At 40.6% G+C, this 16871-nt stretch overlaps 1 protein-coding gene across 16 annotated transcripts in view; it reads left to right on the forward strand.

Annotated features, from left to right (window-relative positions):
- Nucleotides 1-16871, forward strand: part of LDB2 (LIM domain binding 2) — a 220072-nt gene that overhangs the window by 173067 nt on the left and 30134 nt on the right. For all 16 annotated transcript variants that reach the window (XM_037399736.1, XM_037399746.1, XM_037399673.1 and 13 more), the window contains one exon: nt 1323-1406. In XM_037399736.1, the coding sequence (XP_037255633.1) occupies nt 1323-1406 (84 nt within the window). The remainder of the gene's footprint in view (nt 1-1322; nt 1407-16871) is intronic.

Consider the following 16871-nt stretch of genomic DNA (forward strand, 5'->3'; position numbering starts at 1 on the left):
CCAAAATCTGTTCCTACTGATACAAGCTACACAAAAGTCAATGAATTTTCATCATTGTAGGTACAAACTATATTTAGTCTTTAAATGAAACAAACATTATACCTTTGCATGAGACAGAAAATAAGTAATTACCGTATATTTACTTAGAAACCTTCAGAATTTTAATCCAGCTCTTCTTTTTCTTCACATTTCAAGACTTGCAATTGAATGAAAATGCACACAAAAGTAAATATTCTACAATTTGAAGTCAAAATATTATAAGGTAAACCACTGCAGAGAAACAAAGGACAGAGCCTTATTACCACTCCCCGTTCAACAATGTAGAAGCATTTCAAGTAGTAGTGCTCCACATACAGGAGTAATTGCAGGACTATGGTTTTATAGAGGGTAAGAACACAAGCCCAAATACATACCTGTGTTTTGACATCAAGTTACTTAGATTTCAAATAACTTAAGAAGCCTGGACCTTTTTGAAAATGCTCTTAAAGGCCTGAGAAAACTACCTTTGAAAACCTGCCCTACCATTTCTCTCCCAGGGTTATCTTTTACTTTAGAGGTCTGATCTTCTGAACTCTTCAGCAGTATCCCATTAAGGGACAACAAGGATAGCCATGAGCAACATTATGTATTTAGGGGGCTGCTGAAATTCAAAGAGAGTGGAAGCAGGTTAGCCAGCAACCAGCAGGTACTAATTTCAGTAATGAGATTGATCTCATTTTAAAAGGCTGGTCTCACAGGTAAAGCTTCTGGCTAGGGTTAGAGAAGGACTGTACTTGCATTTTTCCTGTTTAATTCTGGGAAAATAACTTGGACCAGAAGGGTTCTCTAGTCTGTGCTTAATGCTATTTACACGATCAGCTCCACTGAAGGTGCCTTGATGATTTCTTTCTGCTTTGGTTTCTTCTCCCTAAAAAGAAGGCAATACCCTTTTTGTTCCTGCCTTTATCTGCTTAGTTTCCTGGGACTCCCAGCCAACAAGTGGAAGGCTCCAAATGTACTGTGGTCCTTCAGGAAGCTCTTTGGTGGGGCCCTGCTCATTTGCACCCCTGTCCATGACTAGACCTCCTAGGTCTACCTTTTGAATGGACAAGGACAGAGGAAGTTACTGGAAAGCAGTCTTTATTCTGCTCCAATTTCAGAACTTTTTACATTTTTCCTATGCAAACAGAACTCTGTAGCTTATTACACAAATTCAGCATCTATGTGTAATTTTTCCATAGGAGTGGCACCGCTTTTCAGAGAACCCTCTTTGCATTCCACCAAGTATGTTGAGAAAAACAAACAAAAAACAAAGTGAAAATTCTTTTTTTGTCTCTGTTTAGGCACAAGACCCTCAGGTGCTGGAGCAGCTGTCCAAAAACATCACTCGGATGGGTCTGACAAACTTCACCCTCAACTACCTCAGGGTAAGCATACTCCATAGCTGATTATTATTGTGAGCATTTTTTAAAAGTTACTGCTAGCTTTGAGTCAAGGTAAGGAGTGTGGAGCCTGTGTCGGTCAGGTAAGAAATAGACCTAACCCATAATGAGGGTGAAGGAGAAATGCAGAGACTGTAATAAAGATGTAGCTGCTAAAACTGTGCCATTAATAAGGGGAAGAATATTATCACGGAGTCAAAGCAATGTGAGAATAACCCCTGTTTTCTAACAGTCTTTCTTCTCAGTTTTGAATAATGGCTTCATTTTTTGGAAGTGAGAAGCTCCCCTTCATTTCCTCTCCTCTGCTTCTCTGAGGCAATGGCTGCACACTCTTGTTCAGAGCTGCCAGTCTTCTCCAGCTCTTCCACCTCCCACCTCTCCCAGGCAGAGGCAGGGCTGAGGGAGAGCTCAGCTCAGCCCTTTCTGTGGCCGTCCCTCAAAGCAGTCCTCACCTTGCCTGCCTCTGGGAGCCTGAGCTGCCTCCGCAGCCTTGCACTGAATCAAGTGGGGGTTTTATGATTAAATAATGCATTTGTTCCCACTGCTTTTTGACCCCTAAAATGCGTTCAAAGTTTGGGATCTTATTTTTATTTTTCAAAGTATTCCTTGGTGTGTGCATACAACGCATATGCCGAAATATGGGTTTGCAGAGTTCATATTTCAAGGTTACAATTCAGATTTTTATTTCTAGATATGACATTAGTAGATAAAATGAAGGCAAATTGCTCAATGACTAACTTGGCCAAGAATATCTGATCTTATTCCTTTTAATTGTGTGAGTAATTATTCAAGATGCTTTTATAAGATAACAAGAACATTAGAAAATGCAGTTATTTTCAGCCCAACATAGAGCTGTACCTGACAGTGTGTATTTAGCTGCACTTCTTTTGGGTCTATGAACCTTGTAATGCCATCCCTATGGATAGGTTCCTACCCCCAGACTGTCTTGAACTGGCAGGGGAGACAGTGTGCAAGACTGAGATGTGTGGTGACATCTCTCTCACTGTGTCACTACAGCTTATAGACAGCCTGTAGTTGCACTTACTCTTGCAATATGATAAGACGTTGCTGATTGTGGCTTATGTGGTGTTAGCGTAAAAGTTATATAGTCTTATAAGTTCGTATTATAGTCTGAGTTGGGCAGGGCAGGTCTGCAGTGGCATAATGGAAAGAATATGGCATAAAACCTCCGAGGAACAATACATTACATTAGATTTTTTCCATGTATAAATTCAAAGATAATATGTCTGTGTTGTGCATATTGTATTCGCATGGTTATTTTAGTCTGTGGTTTGGTCTAGAGAGTGACCGTTGTGCTTCGGCAACGCTCCCATAGCTGTGCTGCCATTGTCTCATGGTGAGGCATCCTAGAGCGTGTTCTCCAGAAATTCCCACTGGGGATTCCTTCTCAGTCATGTCAAGTTTTGCATTGCACCCTTATGGAAAAATGGGTAGGAAGCAGATGGCTTAGGTAGGCTATTCCCATGTTTTCTTTCCAAATTGTCCTGTGGCACAAGGCATTGCCCTGTTTTTGAGATCTTTGATTCCTTTAGCATGACTGGACACACCACTGGACTGGCCCCACGCCGGCCGCAGTACCCATCCTCCGCAGGGCTAGGAGGGCTGTGCTGAATTTGCAGTGCTATCTTTGTCACTGACCCCTTCTGGGTCCTTCCTGGTACATTCTGTAATTGCTGAATGTAACGATGCAAATGAGAAAGGCAGGGTCCCTGTTCGGAGGCAGCTGGCATCATGCACCCATGCTGCTCCCCCTGTCAGCGTCGAAAACAAGCAAGAAAGGAAGCAGGGGAGGGAGAAAAAAAATCTTCGGAAAAAGAAAACCGGGATCAAGATAAGCACTAGGGAGATGAGCAGTGAAGTGGAAGGGGATGAAAAGATGTAGTCTTACTTTTTTCCTTCTTCCAGACTAGTTTTGTTAGCTTAACAGACAACATTAGGTCTCTGGGTGCAAAGCTTCCTCTGGCTCCCGCTGTGGTGATTCCAAAAGGAAATTTTTTGTTTTTTCCCAAGCCAATCTTTCTGTGTCTCTTTCTTGCAGTGAGGAATTGATCATTCTGCTCCTTTTTTCAGATGTTCAGCTCATCATGGGAGCTCATATTACATGATATATTCCATTTTGATTTACTTCTTCCCTAATTACTTTCTTCTGTTAACTTTAACATGAAAATCTTTTCTGAACTCAGGATTGTAAAATCATGCACTAAAAAAATGTGGTAAATGCTTGTAGGTTTAAGGTGTTTTGTGGTTGATTTTTAAGTCAGCATTTTATGATATTTTATTCAGTCGTCTCAGTGTTTAGTAATTAGCACTGTTACATGGTTTTAAATAAGGATTTGAAACTAAGCATAAAAATGATTTTAATTTTTTTTCTGCTGCACGCAGCAAAGCCTTGTGATACTTATAAGCAAAAACTTCACTGATGGGCAGAATTAATCAATTTTATTCTCCAACGTGCACACAGCAACAAGCTGTGCTGCAGTCTCTTTAAAGGCAGAATTTAAACCTGAATTTCAGATGGTTGTGATATAAAGGTATATATCACAATAACATATATATATGTTTTTTTATGCTCTAGACATCACAGAATGCTAAATCATTGCTAGTTGGGATAATTGCAGCTGCTGGCATGTAAACCTCCATTCCAGAGTGCCACATGCTTGTGGAACCACAGCTTTGGATGTATGCCCTGGTTTGTCTTCATTCACTCCCAGTAAAGTGGTCCAGCATAGAAGAACATTAATTTTGTAAATCATATTTAATGCAAATTCAAAATATATCATCTTGGAACCTAGAGATGAAATGTTTTGTCCTGTGTCATTTGCCAAATGCTCTTTCTCTCTGTTTTCTCTGGCTCTTATAAAACCATAGGCTTCCCTTCCTTCTAGTTTGCCGTTTGTTTTGTTCCAGCATAATTGATTACCTCATCAATGGGGTCAGCATACTTTGCTGTAGCTGCTGACTAGGACTTGAACAGGAATAATGTTTCACAAATAATGAGCAAAACCTTGTGTGTTTTAAATTAATGTCAAGCTTTTGAAAATGTAATTTCTTATCAAGTCATCAAGTAGTAGATATTGCGAACTATCAGACAATAAGGCCCAAGACCTACACCCTAGTCTCAGTCGGTACGAGTTAGGAACAAACAGGAAACCTGTACGGAGTTTGAAGGTTGAGATAACACTCAGAGCAACAGTTTCCACTGAGCTACAATAATTCAGTCCTCACACATTACCTTATTTTTTTCCATGTCATTTTCTAGTTGCTTAGCTATTTTATTTAGATCTTCAATGTGTAATGGATTTGAATGCACTCTAAAAACAGTCGCTTTATACCAGCAGCACTATTCACAATTTGGAGCTCAAACATTTCTTACTGCCTTCTATAAAATGAATTATTCTCTCAAAATTTCTGACATTATAAAAAAACCAGCCTCTACTGTCAGTTAGGCAGGACTACCTGGCCTGAGCCTTGAAATACACTTGTACCTGGCCCAGCTGGTTTTCAAAATTTGCCTTTGCTTTCTGGCTGGGCTGGAGGGAATTCTGAGAGCTCTTCCCCAGGTGCAGCTGTTGCGTCCTCCCCAGGCTGTGCTCTGCTCTGCTCGCCAGCTCATTGCCTTCATGAGCTGAATCGGCACCTGCCCTTTGCAGAGTGGAAGTTTGTGTGGCAGAGCCCTCCCGCTCTGGGTCAGGAGAGGTATCTGGGCATGGGGATGCACACTCCCATTTCCCCTTGCATCCTGTACAGCTATTTTAACCGAGGCTTATCTGTGCTGCAAATTACCCAATTTGTTTGTTTTCTGTGTAAACCAATAATGAAGTGTTACTGTTGCAACACAGAGGACAGTATTTTCAGAATCCCCGCTTTCACTAATTTAGCTCCTCGCCAGACACTTTTGGATTTCTTTTGCTGGAAGGATAACGTGAATTATTTAATGGAACACAATTTTCTAAAGGCAATGCTTACATTGTAATCAGAAGCCATTTGTATATATACCCATTGTGTATGCAAAATTTTCTTTTGCACATGCAAAATAGATATGCATGCAACAGCTTCCTTTAATGCACAGGGAAATTTGCTTTTCTTAATATGGTTTCATCCATGGGAAGGATATGAACTCAAATTATTTGGGGGCTGTTTTGCCTCTAGTACATAACAGTTCGTGGCAGCTATCTGGTCAATATTTTACAGCTGTTTGTGTAGCTTCAGTGAAGAAGCAGAAAGATTACATGCAAGCATGTGAAGGATGCAAAGTCAGGTACTCAGGGGAAGGGAAACACTGCATTTATAGTCGCCCATGGAACATGAATTCATTTCGCTTTGTGAGTTACATTATGCCAACACCTTTGAACTGCCTCATCATGCACTGTGTTTCCTACAGGCTCCCCAATGCATGCAGTGCACGGGATGACTGGTCCTCACTCATCAGCAAGTGCTCCAGTGCTACTCATTTCCTTGTAGGCTTTGCTACAGCGGCATGCTCGTATCTCAGTTGCAAATGTTAGCGGCTGCGTAGCACCTACCAGCTGAAGAGGCATTGCCATTCCCAGTGTGCATGTGTGGCATCGAGGCACACGGATGAGCACTGGGGCACTCCGAGGGGTCAGCTAAGGGGAGGTGGCCATTCTGAGAAAGCAAGGGTCTGGTTTTGCAGCACACTTGGAATTTAATCTCGCCTCATATACTAACAACAAAATTATTGCTGTTGGATGCAGTCTGTTGTCTCGGGCTAGCTATGTAGTTGGAAAATGAGCGGATGGTGTTTCTAGGAACATGCTGGTGAAAATGCTTTTTCCATGGCTTAGTACCCCAGTAGAGATTGGGGGCAGGGGCAGTTTGATAAAGCAGTATTGGGTTACTCTAAGTTCATCCCTTCTTGTTTTGCAGTTTCATGCTTCTGCCCCATTTCCAGGTCTTCAGTAGATATGAATGAAGTCCTACACGCAGCGACTTCATTTACCTTGTGCTGTGCACTGAATGGGAGATGCTAGGGAAACAGTTTATGATCATGTATGTAGCGAGTTGCTGTATCCTAATGGTTGTTAAGAAGAGGTTCTATTAAGGATTCACTCAAAGGAGGAGGTTTGGATCACATAGTCATTCTGGAGCTTTTCCTATGAAAGCTGTCAAAATTCTAAAGAAACATCAGAACTGGAGATGCTGAAAGCAGACACAGCATTGTTTTAGACTTTAGTCCTATGAATGATGGAATTTTTCAGCCTAAACCAATTCAGCTTGGGGCAGCTTTCCCCAGGAAAATGCATTCAAAGTCAGAGGGTTCTCACAGAAGGATTCAGATAACTATTAGCTGGCTAACTGTAATCTATCTGTGCCAACTATAATTAGCTGATTCTGCCAAGGATTTCTGCTAATGTAATTTCTTAGCATTTATTCTAGTAACGATCACAGTGGGTTTTGTTCCTCTCTTTTATGCATCTAATGCTTTATAGACAGTGTTATGTTACTTTCAGAATAATAAATGAGAAGAAATGTACTCTGCAACAGCTCATACAGTCAAATGTTAGCTTTTCCCTTTTTTAAATAACGACACAACGTCACAAAATAGTTATATTAAGAGTTAGGCCATCATAAGCAGGAAAGATCAGAGAAAACAATACAGCAAAAATTTTAAAAAACAAGTGGTCAGGGTGGAGTGGGTGGAACAAGGGAGCAGGGATGGGAGAGTTGCGGAAGATGGGAAAGGTAGGGAATGAACCACCAACTTAGAAATGTTCTGAAGAGAGGACTGAATCTGAAGCAATCCCTGGATAGGACGTGGGTTGGAAAGACAGCATTCATATTGTTAATAATAGTGGTGGACTTTGCATCCATTGATCTCTATTTTATTAAAACAAATGAATTGTTTTCTTGATGGGAAAATTGTGTCCCATTGTGACACATGAGAAGCAACAAAGATGGAGAAAACCCAACAGCATTTTAAAAAATCGGATAGTAATTTCAAACCAGCCTTTGGAGAGTACAGTGAGCCGGTACAGTAGTGACCACTTCTGCTTCTTATGGCTCACAAACAGATTTTATTGTCTGTGGATAGCAGGTATTTCAGAAGTCAGTGAAAAACGGGGAATGGGAATAAAGTGCAAAGGATTAGAGATCGAATTGGGATTTTAGCAGAAATGGCAATTTTTATCAGTATTCTGGAGATAGTAATGGTCAGTATTCATACAAAAGGCACTACCAGGCTCATGAGTATCAGTTAAGGAGAAAAATATATTGTGTATGAACACAAGCCAGCTACCGTGCCCACTGGACATACAGACCATATGACCTTCAAAATAAAATTAAGGTCTGGACTAATGGGAATGGAAGGATGATAATCAGTGGTAAGAGTCCTTGAAGCATCCATGACTAAGAAATCGGAATGAAGTTAGGTTAGAGCAGTTTAAAAATAAAAAAGTCAGAAGGATAAAAGGGAGAAAGAGAGAGACAAAGACAAAGCACTAGCCATATAAAAACAAGCTACAAGATTTGAACTAATCATGTTATTTCAGAAAAGAAAAAAGATGAAGAAAAAAAGTCCAAAAGCACAGCCACAGGCTCTCTTTTTAGAAGACCAAATTAAAGCTTGGACTAGTATGCAGTGCAGTCATAAATAATAATAACTATTAATTAAGTTTAGGAATAAGAGCTGCAGAGGTGTGATTTGTATGAAGACCTGAAAACGCCAAAACCAGCTTCGTGTTCAAAGCAATGAAAATGGCAGAAATACTAATTAGTTGTTTAATATTGAATATCCATGGGTGTTTGGTGCAAATTGTTATGCAGGGAGGGGTGGGTGCTCAGAAGAGGTCAAGAAATAGGCTTTAATGCAAAGCTGGTGGTTCAGATCTTTGTTCTTGGAAGCAGTTATCTTGGAACCTGAAGTATTCACTGTGGAAAGCTTATGGCAGCCCTATGGTCTGCTCGGGAAAATTAATCCTATAACACCCCCACCCCCCACCCCCATGTTTTTAATCTTCAGAAAGATTATTTCATGAGTCTATTTATTGTGATATTGCGAGCAACCAGGTCATATAATCTTTTTTAATAATTTTATGTATGTAGTTAATTGTACTAGTTAGCCTGCTTGTCCCTTCCCCTTCCTTTGCCACTCTTTATGTAGGTAAAACAGCATTACTGCTTACCCATCTCTGCTGGAGAGATCATCTTTGATGCGTCTCAAGATTGTTTGGCTCTTCCATGTCTATATATGTTGGAGGCTTGCTTTGGGTTCTTGAGTTTGATCCTATTTCTAGAATGTTTCTGAAAATCTTACATCTTTCTTCTGCGATGCCCTGATCCTTGTCTGTATGGAGGATGCCTCCTCACTCTGTCACTCAGTCTGACCGTATGTGTACTCCCACTTTTTTCGTCTGTAATCTCACCATGTTATATTCACAACAGAAACCCTAAAACCTGACTCTAAACAGTAAAATAGAGTGAGGATTTAAAAAGTGAATAATAGTCCTGGGTTTCTGTGGGTTTGGGAGACTGGCACATACACGGCTAAATTCGCCTTCCAGTCACCTCCCTTGTACTGGTGCAAGCACAGTCAGAGCTGGGTCAGAAGACTGGTCTGATGAAAACGCTAATCTAGTCCTTTCCACCCAAATGACGACCATCCTTAATAGCTCCCTGAGTGCTACTTGGGCTGGGCAGGGAAGCGAGCAGCAGTATGGATTCATATCAGCTGGCATCTGTCTTGAAGTTGGACCTCATCTCTGAACTTGCCAGCACTGAAAGGAGAAGACAAGAAAGTGCTGGGGAATCCTACAGATCCTAAAATGTAAATTTCCCTTTCTTGCTTTTGTATCTGGGAACATTATAGTGTTGTCTGACCTATTATGGCTTCACACTGCTATAAATTTATTCACTTCAGTAGAGTTACTACTGACTTTCAGTGGAACAATTTAGAGTAGACTCTTGCTCATACCAGATTACCATCATTTACAAAACTTGAATTGAAAACAAAATAAACAGAAAGACGAAAAGGTTGATTTATTGCACTGGTTCTGAGTGAAAAATAAAATTATATCTCTATATATGTACATATGGATATAGATGGAATGCACATTTTTGTAGGTATCCTATGAACCATACTGTTTAGTAATTTACCAATTAATTGCAAATGTTCTCCATTTGCACTAGCCTATTAGAAAACTTCAGTAAACTTTTTCACTGCTGTATGTACATGTGTATGGATATCAGTGTTTATCTGGTGGTCGTTAATGTGCAAATCTGTATATCACTTTTGGTTTCTAAGCATGCCTTCTGGTCATGGTAACAGAACCATCGACAGGTGTATTAAATTAATAAACAGAAGCCCATGGGTTTGTGTTTACCTTGCCTAAGGTAAACACACCCATAGGATGTAATGTTCTGCACAGCTAGAAAACTGTGCTATATTGAATATTCCTCCCTACTCCAAATTGCTTCCTTGATCCTGGACCTTGTTACCCTTTGTAGTCCGTGCTGCTGCCTCACCGTTACTTCATAATAAGGCAGTTTTAATAATCAAAGGTCCAGTTCAACATCCATTAAAGTCAATGGATGTACCTCCTTTGATCCAAATGTCATCTCATAGTTTTTCATTTATTCAGAGGACTTTCATTCCTATAAAATCCAACGTACTGAAATTAATTTCTCCATTCCCTTGGGCAATTTTAGCCATGAAAATGCCATGCTTCATGAACAACAACAACAAATGGTTATTTTTATTGCATTTTTTGTTGTTGTTTTGTTTTGGAGTTTTGTGACAAATGAAAATTATCTTGATTTAGCCACAGATTATAGTCCTTAGGTGAGCCCAAAGGAACAAATATCAGCTTGGGGGATCTGATTTGAAGAAAGGGTTTAGTAATAGAAGAGAATAAAGGAATACAAAAGAATAGAGCTTTCATAGTAAGACAGAGAATTTTCTCATTTTATTAATCATTCAGGCAAAACTTAGCACTGATTTAATTAAAGGACTGTGCACCATTTCTACCCCAGATAAGATGATTTTACGTAAAGTGTGAGGCACATGAAAAAAACCCACAGCCATATTTCCTAGACTAGATTTCATAGCATCTTATTTATAAAACAGGACTAGACCCCGCTGTGCTGGATCAAAAGCTCCAAGGCAAACACAAAACTGTCTAAACAAAATGGTGCGGTGATTAGGTAGAGATCGCAGCACCCCCCCGGAGTGGACCTTGTCTCACGCTGGTACTTCGCTGCACCAGCTTCATCAGGTATATTACCACTCCTCATCCCACAACGTAATGTAGATTCCAGGTCTACAAGAAGGCAGAGGCTTCTTTCTAGAGGCTTCCCAATCAACGCAATGAAATATAAAATGGAATAATCTGATAGTGATATGCAAAAGAAGGAAGTAAAGTTTCAATTTTCTAAACACTACACTGGACCTTTCCACTGATTAGCTTCTGACAAGATGTATTAGAGCTATAGTGTCACTTGAAATATTATAGTCTATTTAATAGCAAGTCTGTCTTTTATAACTCTCCCAATATCACTGTGGTATTCCAATGTATCCTTGGATGCCTTACTGATTTTTTTTCCCGGTGTGTAAGATGAAATGCTCAGCCATAGAAAGGAGAGAATATCATATATTCTATTTCTAAGTGCCCTTGAACAATGTAATTTTAAAAATGAATTAATTTTATGAAAATAATTGCAGTAAGAAACAGAACATGAAATACAGCTTGCTCATTATGATAGTTAACAGTGTAAGGAGAATGAAAAATTATTCGGAACAAAATGTATATTCTTGGAGTCTTTCAGTGTTATCACCAAAATCATATTCATGACACTTTTTGTTTCTTTTGTATACCTTCTTGGGGGCTAATTGTATCTTGAAGACCATCTGGTCTCTTTTTTTTTTTCTCAGCTTCTTCAAATTCTTTCTATTTTAGTATAAGAATAGGTTGGTTCCTTTAGTCTTATATTAATATTTAGATTCCCACTGTGGGCCACCTTGCTACCTAAAGTAAGCTTCCTGTTGCTATAATAAATGGGAAGGAAAAATTCTGCTTTCAATTGCACAAGTATACAAACTGCAACAACATCTCAGAAAGTAGTGGCCTTTCTCCGAAGTGACGTAATCTTCTCGTGTGGTATTTATATATTTCATTACCTTTAGAAATACAAGGTACAAATGCTATCAGATTAATCAGTGAACTTCACAGCAGCAAAGGACACATGAACACTGTCATATTCTGACCTCCAAGGCTTGCCCCAAGCCTCTGCCAGTCAGCCCAGTTCTGCTGAGACCACAGGGAGCAGCCGTGCACTGCTCAACGCTTCTGAGTATGAACACAGTTTAAAGGCAAAAGGTGCCTCCCTTCTACACACACACACAAAAAAAAAAGGACCACAGAAGCTTCAAGAGCTTTCTTTTTCTTTTTCACTGACTACTGCACCAGGGATTAGAAATACATGAAGCAAGAGGAAAACCAGCAGAAACAAAATCTGCCCACATGAGACAAAGCCCCCCCCCCGGGGGCTTGAGAAGGATGCTGTCTATGAAGATGCTCTCACTTCTCTGCTTACACTGTCTTCCCACGTTTCATGCACCAAATTCTGCTGAAGACCATTTCCTTGAGGAGGACAGAACACCAGAGTAATCATGGGAAGGGTCAAAATAGAAAACGAAATACTTTTTTAACACTGATTGGTTTGGATTGATGTTTTAGGCTTTTTTTCTCTTAATTTCCTTTAAGTGAGTTTCAAGACAAAAGCAGCCTTGTTTGACACCTGCTATGAAGGCAGTTATTGGTCCTTAATAATGCCTTTGTTTAAATGGAAGTTGTGGCTGCTTAGTACTTCTCAAGATGGATGTATCATTTATATTCTCACACAAACCTAAAGGGAGCTTACATTTTTAACTTCCAGTGTTTGATTTCATTATTCAAAGTTTTTATTTTCTTTTATAGTTTCTGTCTGGACAAGAATTAGATTAGAAAGAACTTCAGAGGATATCAACTGCAAGAGGGTTGTTGATACCAGTTATCAAAATATCAGTCCAAAGCAGGGGGAAAAAAACTAGAGGAAAAGTACATGCACTTAATATTCTTCAAGCCTGCTTTTGAAACTACAAAGCTTTTAAAAGGTGAGCTGCTTGAATTTTGCTCACACTCATTTATTTTAGGCACGTAAACATACGCTTTCCCAAACAATTAATACAGTTCATCTTTGCTCAGCTTCCTACTAGTAAGGCTGGAATGAAAGTCTTGAGACAGTGTCTGAGGCTAGTTATGGATACAGTCCAAAAAGCTATTCATCTATATGTGTAATCGTGGAAGGTGATATATATAAAGGTGAAAACAACCATTTGTCATCGCAAACTAGCTTAAAGATGATCTCTGCCTTGGGAATAAGGCAGTTTTTCTTCTCATTAGCTACTTTATTCATATCTGCAGGGGCTGTCAGAAACATGCATTTAATAACACTCAACTCTGTTTTAATAAATAAGGCTGTATGAATCTATAGAATATCATAGAAATTGTGATTGTGCAGAAAATGTCTTTGGTGATGAACAAGTCAACCTCCCACTTGGGAGTGCTCAAAAAAATTAAACAAAACCCAGAAGGTATTAATCTATGATGACTGTTTTGTTTTTTGCTTATCATATAGATATTTTTATGTGAATATAAAATTCTGTGTTTCTCCCAGTTTTAGTTGGAAAAAAAATGCCTGTATTAGTTAGCCATTTTAGTCGGTGTGTTACTGATGCAATGGGAAAGTCCAGGGAGTGCATCTGTGGTTGGTTATCAGTATTAAACACCTTGAATGAATTGCATAGCATCAGGAAAACCAAATGACTTCAGCCGTCCAGAAAGTGCAAGAAAATACATTGCCTGCAGGCTCTTGTGGCTATTATAAAATAGAAATAATTATGAAGAGGGGAAAAAAGTTCATCCACATACATTTACTAAAGTATATGTCCATGACATCATTGAAAACATGCCTGAAAGTTCTAGCATAGTAAAGCCATTTCCTATAATGAATTTCGTTATGCCTTCTCACATTTTCTGTGGACTCTGAAAATCTAGATCTACCTGCACTCCCATCATCATAGTACCTGATCTTTTTTGCGATTTTTAATTTTTTGCTCTGGCAATATTATTATAAAAGCCATTATACCTATTGCACAGGCGAGGACCTTTAGGATGCTCAGGACATAAAGCCACAGTCAGATTTAGGGTCTTCTCTGCAGCCTTCAGCTACAGGCTTCATCTTTGGCTGGAGGTCATTGCTTGGGATACCGCAGGCATCTGTGCTATGCCGGTTTCAGCCGGCCACTCTTATATTTTTACAGCACAGCGTTGGAGGTGGTAAGTGATGCCTGGCTTTATCTGGTATTCCAGAACCCTCGCCCAGAAGTCTTGACGTATGGGTCAATGTGCTGCTTAACCCGAGGGAGTTCAAAGCCTCACGTGCTGATGCATCATGAACAGGCTAAAAAACCAGCGCGTGCTGTGAGCGATCTATTGGAACTGGGCCACAGTGCAACTGGGAGGGCACGGCTCCCTGGGCCACAAAGGAGAGTACAAAAAGGAACCAGATTGTCCCAGCTGACAGGGAGAGTGGCTGACTAAGAATGAGGACTTCGGTGCTCCGGTCCTTGCTCTCGGGATTCATGATTTTTTTATTGAAGAGCCACTGAACGGCAGATTACAGCGAAGGTGCCAGTGACTGCTCTTCTGTGTACCCAACTGCGTACTTGAGCCATCCAGGTCTGTCACACTTAGAGCTCAGTTGTCTGTTCAAAACTGTTGGGTTATCTCCATCCTCCAGTATTAAATAGCATCTAGTGATGTTCTTGGGTACCTGAATGCAAGGTCTATATCATTAGAGCTGTCCCTGGCCTGCTTTGCTGACTCTAAAATAATAAATTCCTGGGCACAGTTTAGGATTTGGCATGATATAGAGTCCATTGCTGGAAGGCAATTTATATGTGGTCTCCCAGCCTGGTGCATGAGAAGGCTTAACATTAGGAAGGTGGGACATTACCAGCCAGTCGGCCTCACTGCCAGAGAACAGCACCGGCACATCTAGTTTACCAGGGTCGCTGTGGCTTCAGGGGGCTCAAAGCTCGCTGTTTTGTGAATTCTGAATTGTTTGAGTATGTGCCAAGGCTCACCCCAACCAAAGCAGGTGAAACACAGGCACCTCAGTAGGACTTCTATGGCTCATACTCTTGGAGTTGGATGCTTAAATGTAGGTACTTGTGGATCTTTTTTTTTTTCCCCTGATGTTGCATTTAGTGGTACGACCACAGTCACGTACCGAGAATGAGCTTGAAGACCAGTTCTTCTATTTGTAGCCTGATACCAGTACCACAGTTTCATTCATTTTTTTTTCTGCATTAACAGAAATGCGTGCTTGTGTGTACCTATTCGTTCTGTCACAGGAAAATGCTACTGTTGTTCTCCTGCATACTGGGATCACAGCTGGTGATAACAATTTGCTCTGACAGCTAGCAGAAGAAATGGCAGTCTCTTTTTATTCCCATCCCATATGCACTTCTAGTAGTGACAGAAACACCTTTACTTACCTTTCTGGAAGAGGCCAGCTGCCTGGAGATGGGTGTGTAATGGACAAGCATCAACGTGCCCAACTTGTTCCAGGATGTGAGGACAGCTCCTGGGTGCTGTGGAGAACCTGTAACACTTGGAAGTGCGTACCTGGGTCCACAAAATGGGACTACAATCTAAAAAAAAAAAAAAAAAAAAAAATGCCACCTTCTTCTCGAATACCTCTGGTCCTTGTGTGCCTGTGTAAAGTAAAACTTTACTCTTTGGTTTCTTTTGTTAGGGCTGCAAAGTCATGCAGCTAGCAAAGATTAGAGGGGTTCCTGCTTTCTGTCGCACTTTACAACAGAATTGTTAAGCACTGAGTGTAGTGTTTTATTGTGGTGATGTATGAGACAGGAGGAACGCAGCTTGACTTTCAAACTCCAAGCAAGAGTTTGCAGTGCTAGCAATTAGGAAAAAGGTATTTGTACATGTAAACTGCAAGCCTTATCTGGAAATCACTGCGAGATAATAATCTTGGGACCTTATGATGTTATTTTACCAAGACACAAATGAAGTATAACAGCAGTTTAAGGACCTTGTTGTGCAAAACTTTGCACAAATCTAGCAATAGATCAGCTGGTCTGTTTTTAAAAGGAGGGAAGGAAGACTATTTATTTCCCCCCAAAGGAACTGCTACAAAGCTATTTTCCTTATCAGAAGAACACCTTTTTCCTGAATGTTATCTCTGACATTTGTTCTGTATAACCTAATGAGGGCAGGTGGAACACCATGGGAATGAGTTATTGTTGATTTGATATAATTTTAACTTTTGTTTCAAGCCTGCACATAGAGTTGGTATTTTGAGCCTTCATTTTGCTTATTGGTGACCTTGGGCTATTTTATAGTCAATAAGAAGGAAAAGAATAGGAAAAAAAATGTGCCTCCTTTTGCTGTTAGGCTGTTATGTGGCTCAAAGTCTTATCGAGAGACTGTGATAGAGTTTCTGTATATTTTTTCTTCTGTGAGCAGCAGAGAGTGTTGCTTGATCTCCCCATATAAAATGGTAGGGAGCATTCATGATTTAGATTCTTTCCTGAATGTTTGATTTAGACCTGTTACGCATCTTGCAACAAACACACGGCAGCCTGCCTGGCTGAGGGACCCTGCTGTGCTGGCAGGGTGAGCCCCCGTTGCTGAGCAGAGCTGGCACTCCGCTGGGTGCTGCCCGCCCTGCTAGCCAGACACAAGCTGACCTTTCTGCAGGAGGGAAGGTTCCAGGAATGCCTCACAAAATGGTCTTCTGACGTGGGCATGCCCACAAGACGGGCTTTCCTCTGCCAGACGTAAGGGGCTATGTAAACCTGATTACTTGCCTGGTGTCAGTGTTATTGGCACTGGGGTTTGATCCTTCAAGCGGACGCAGCGTTGTGCACGCAGTGACTCCCAGTGACCGGGAAAGAAGCTTGGCATTCTGGGCGATGCCATGCTCCTCCAGTGGCCACCCTGTTTTAATTTGCCTTCTTGGCTCTCAACGCATATGAGAGAGACTTGAGGATTACAAATGATCACCATGGAAAGTAAGGATTTAACCTTATCTGTGCCCAGCTGCAGTCTCTTCCCATCCTGGCATGAACCCAGAGGTGTGTTAAACTCTGGATCAGGCAGAATACGAGGTTGTAGAGGATCAAGGCTCAGGGACTTTGACATAGTCTCTTGAATCTTAAATGGCTGAACAACCATTTTGGTTTGTTTACATGTCCCTAACACTTTACTTGATCCTGTAATACCAGACCTTTGATGAAGGTGAATTCCCAGTGTTGCTACTCTGCCAGGATCAGGGGTAGCTTCTATCACAACAAGAAGAAAAACTGCTTTAGCTCAGCTTGCCAGATAAATGACCATTCTTTGGAAT

The sequence above is a fragment of the Falco rusticolus genome, chromosome 1 (genome assembly GCF_015220075.1).
Source record: "Falco rusticolus isolate bFalRus1 chromosome 1, bFalRus1.pri, whole genome shotgun sequence".
In the NCBI taxonomy this organism is placed as follows: Eukaryota; Metazoa; Chordata; class Aves; order Falconiformes; family Falconidae; genus Falco; species Falco rusticolus.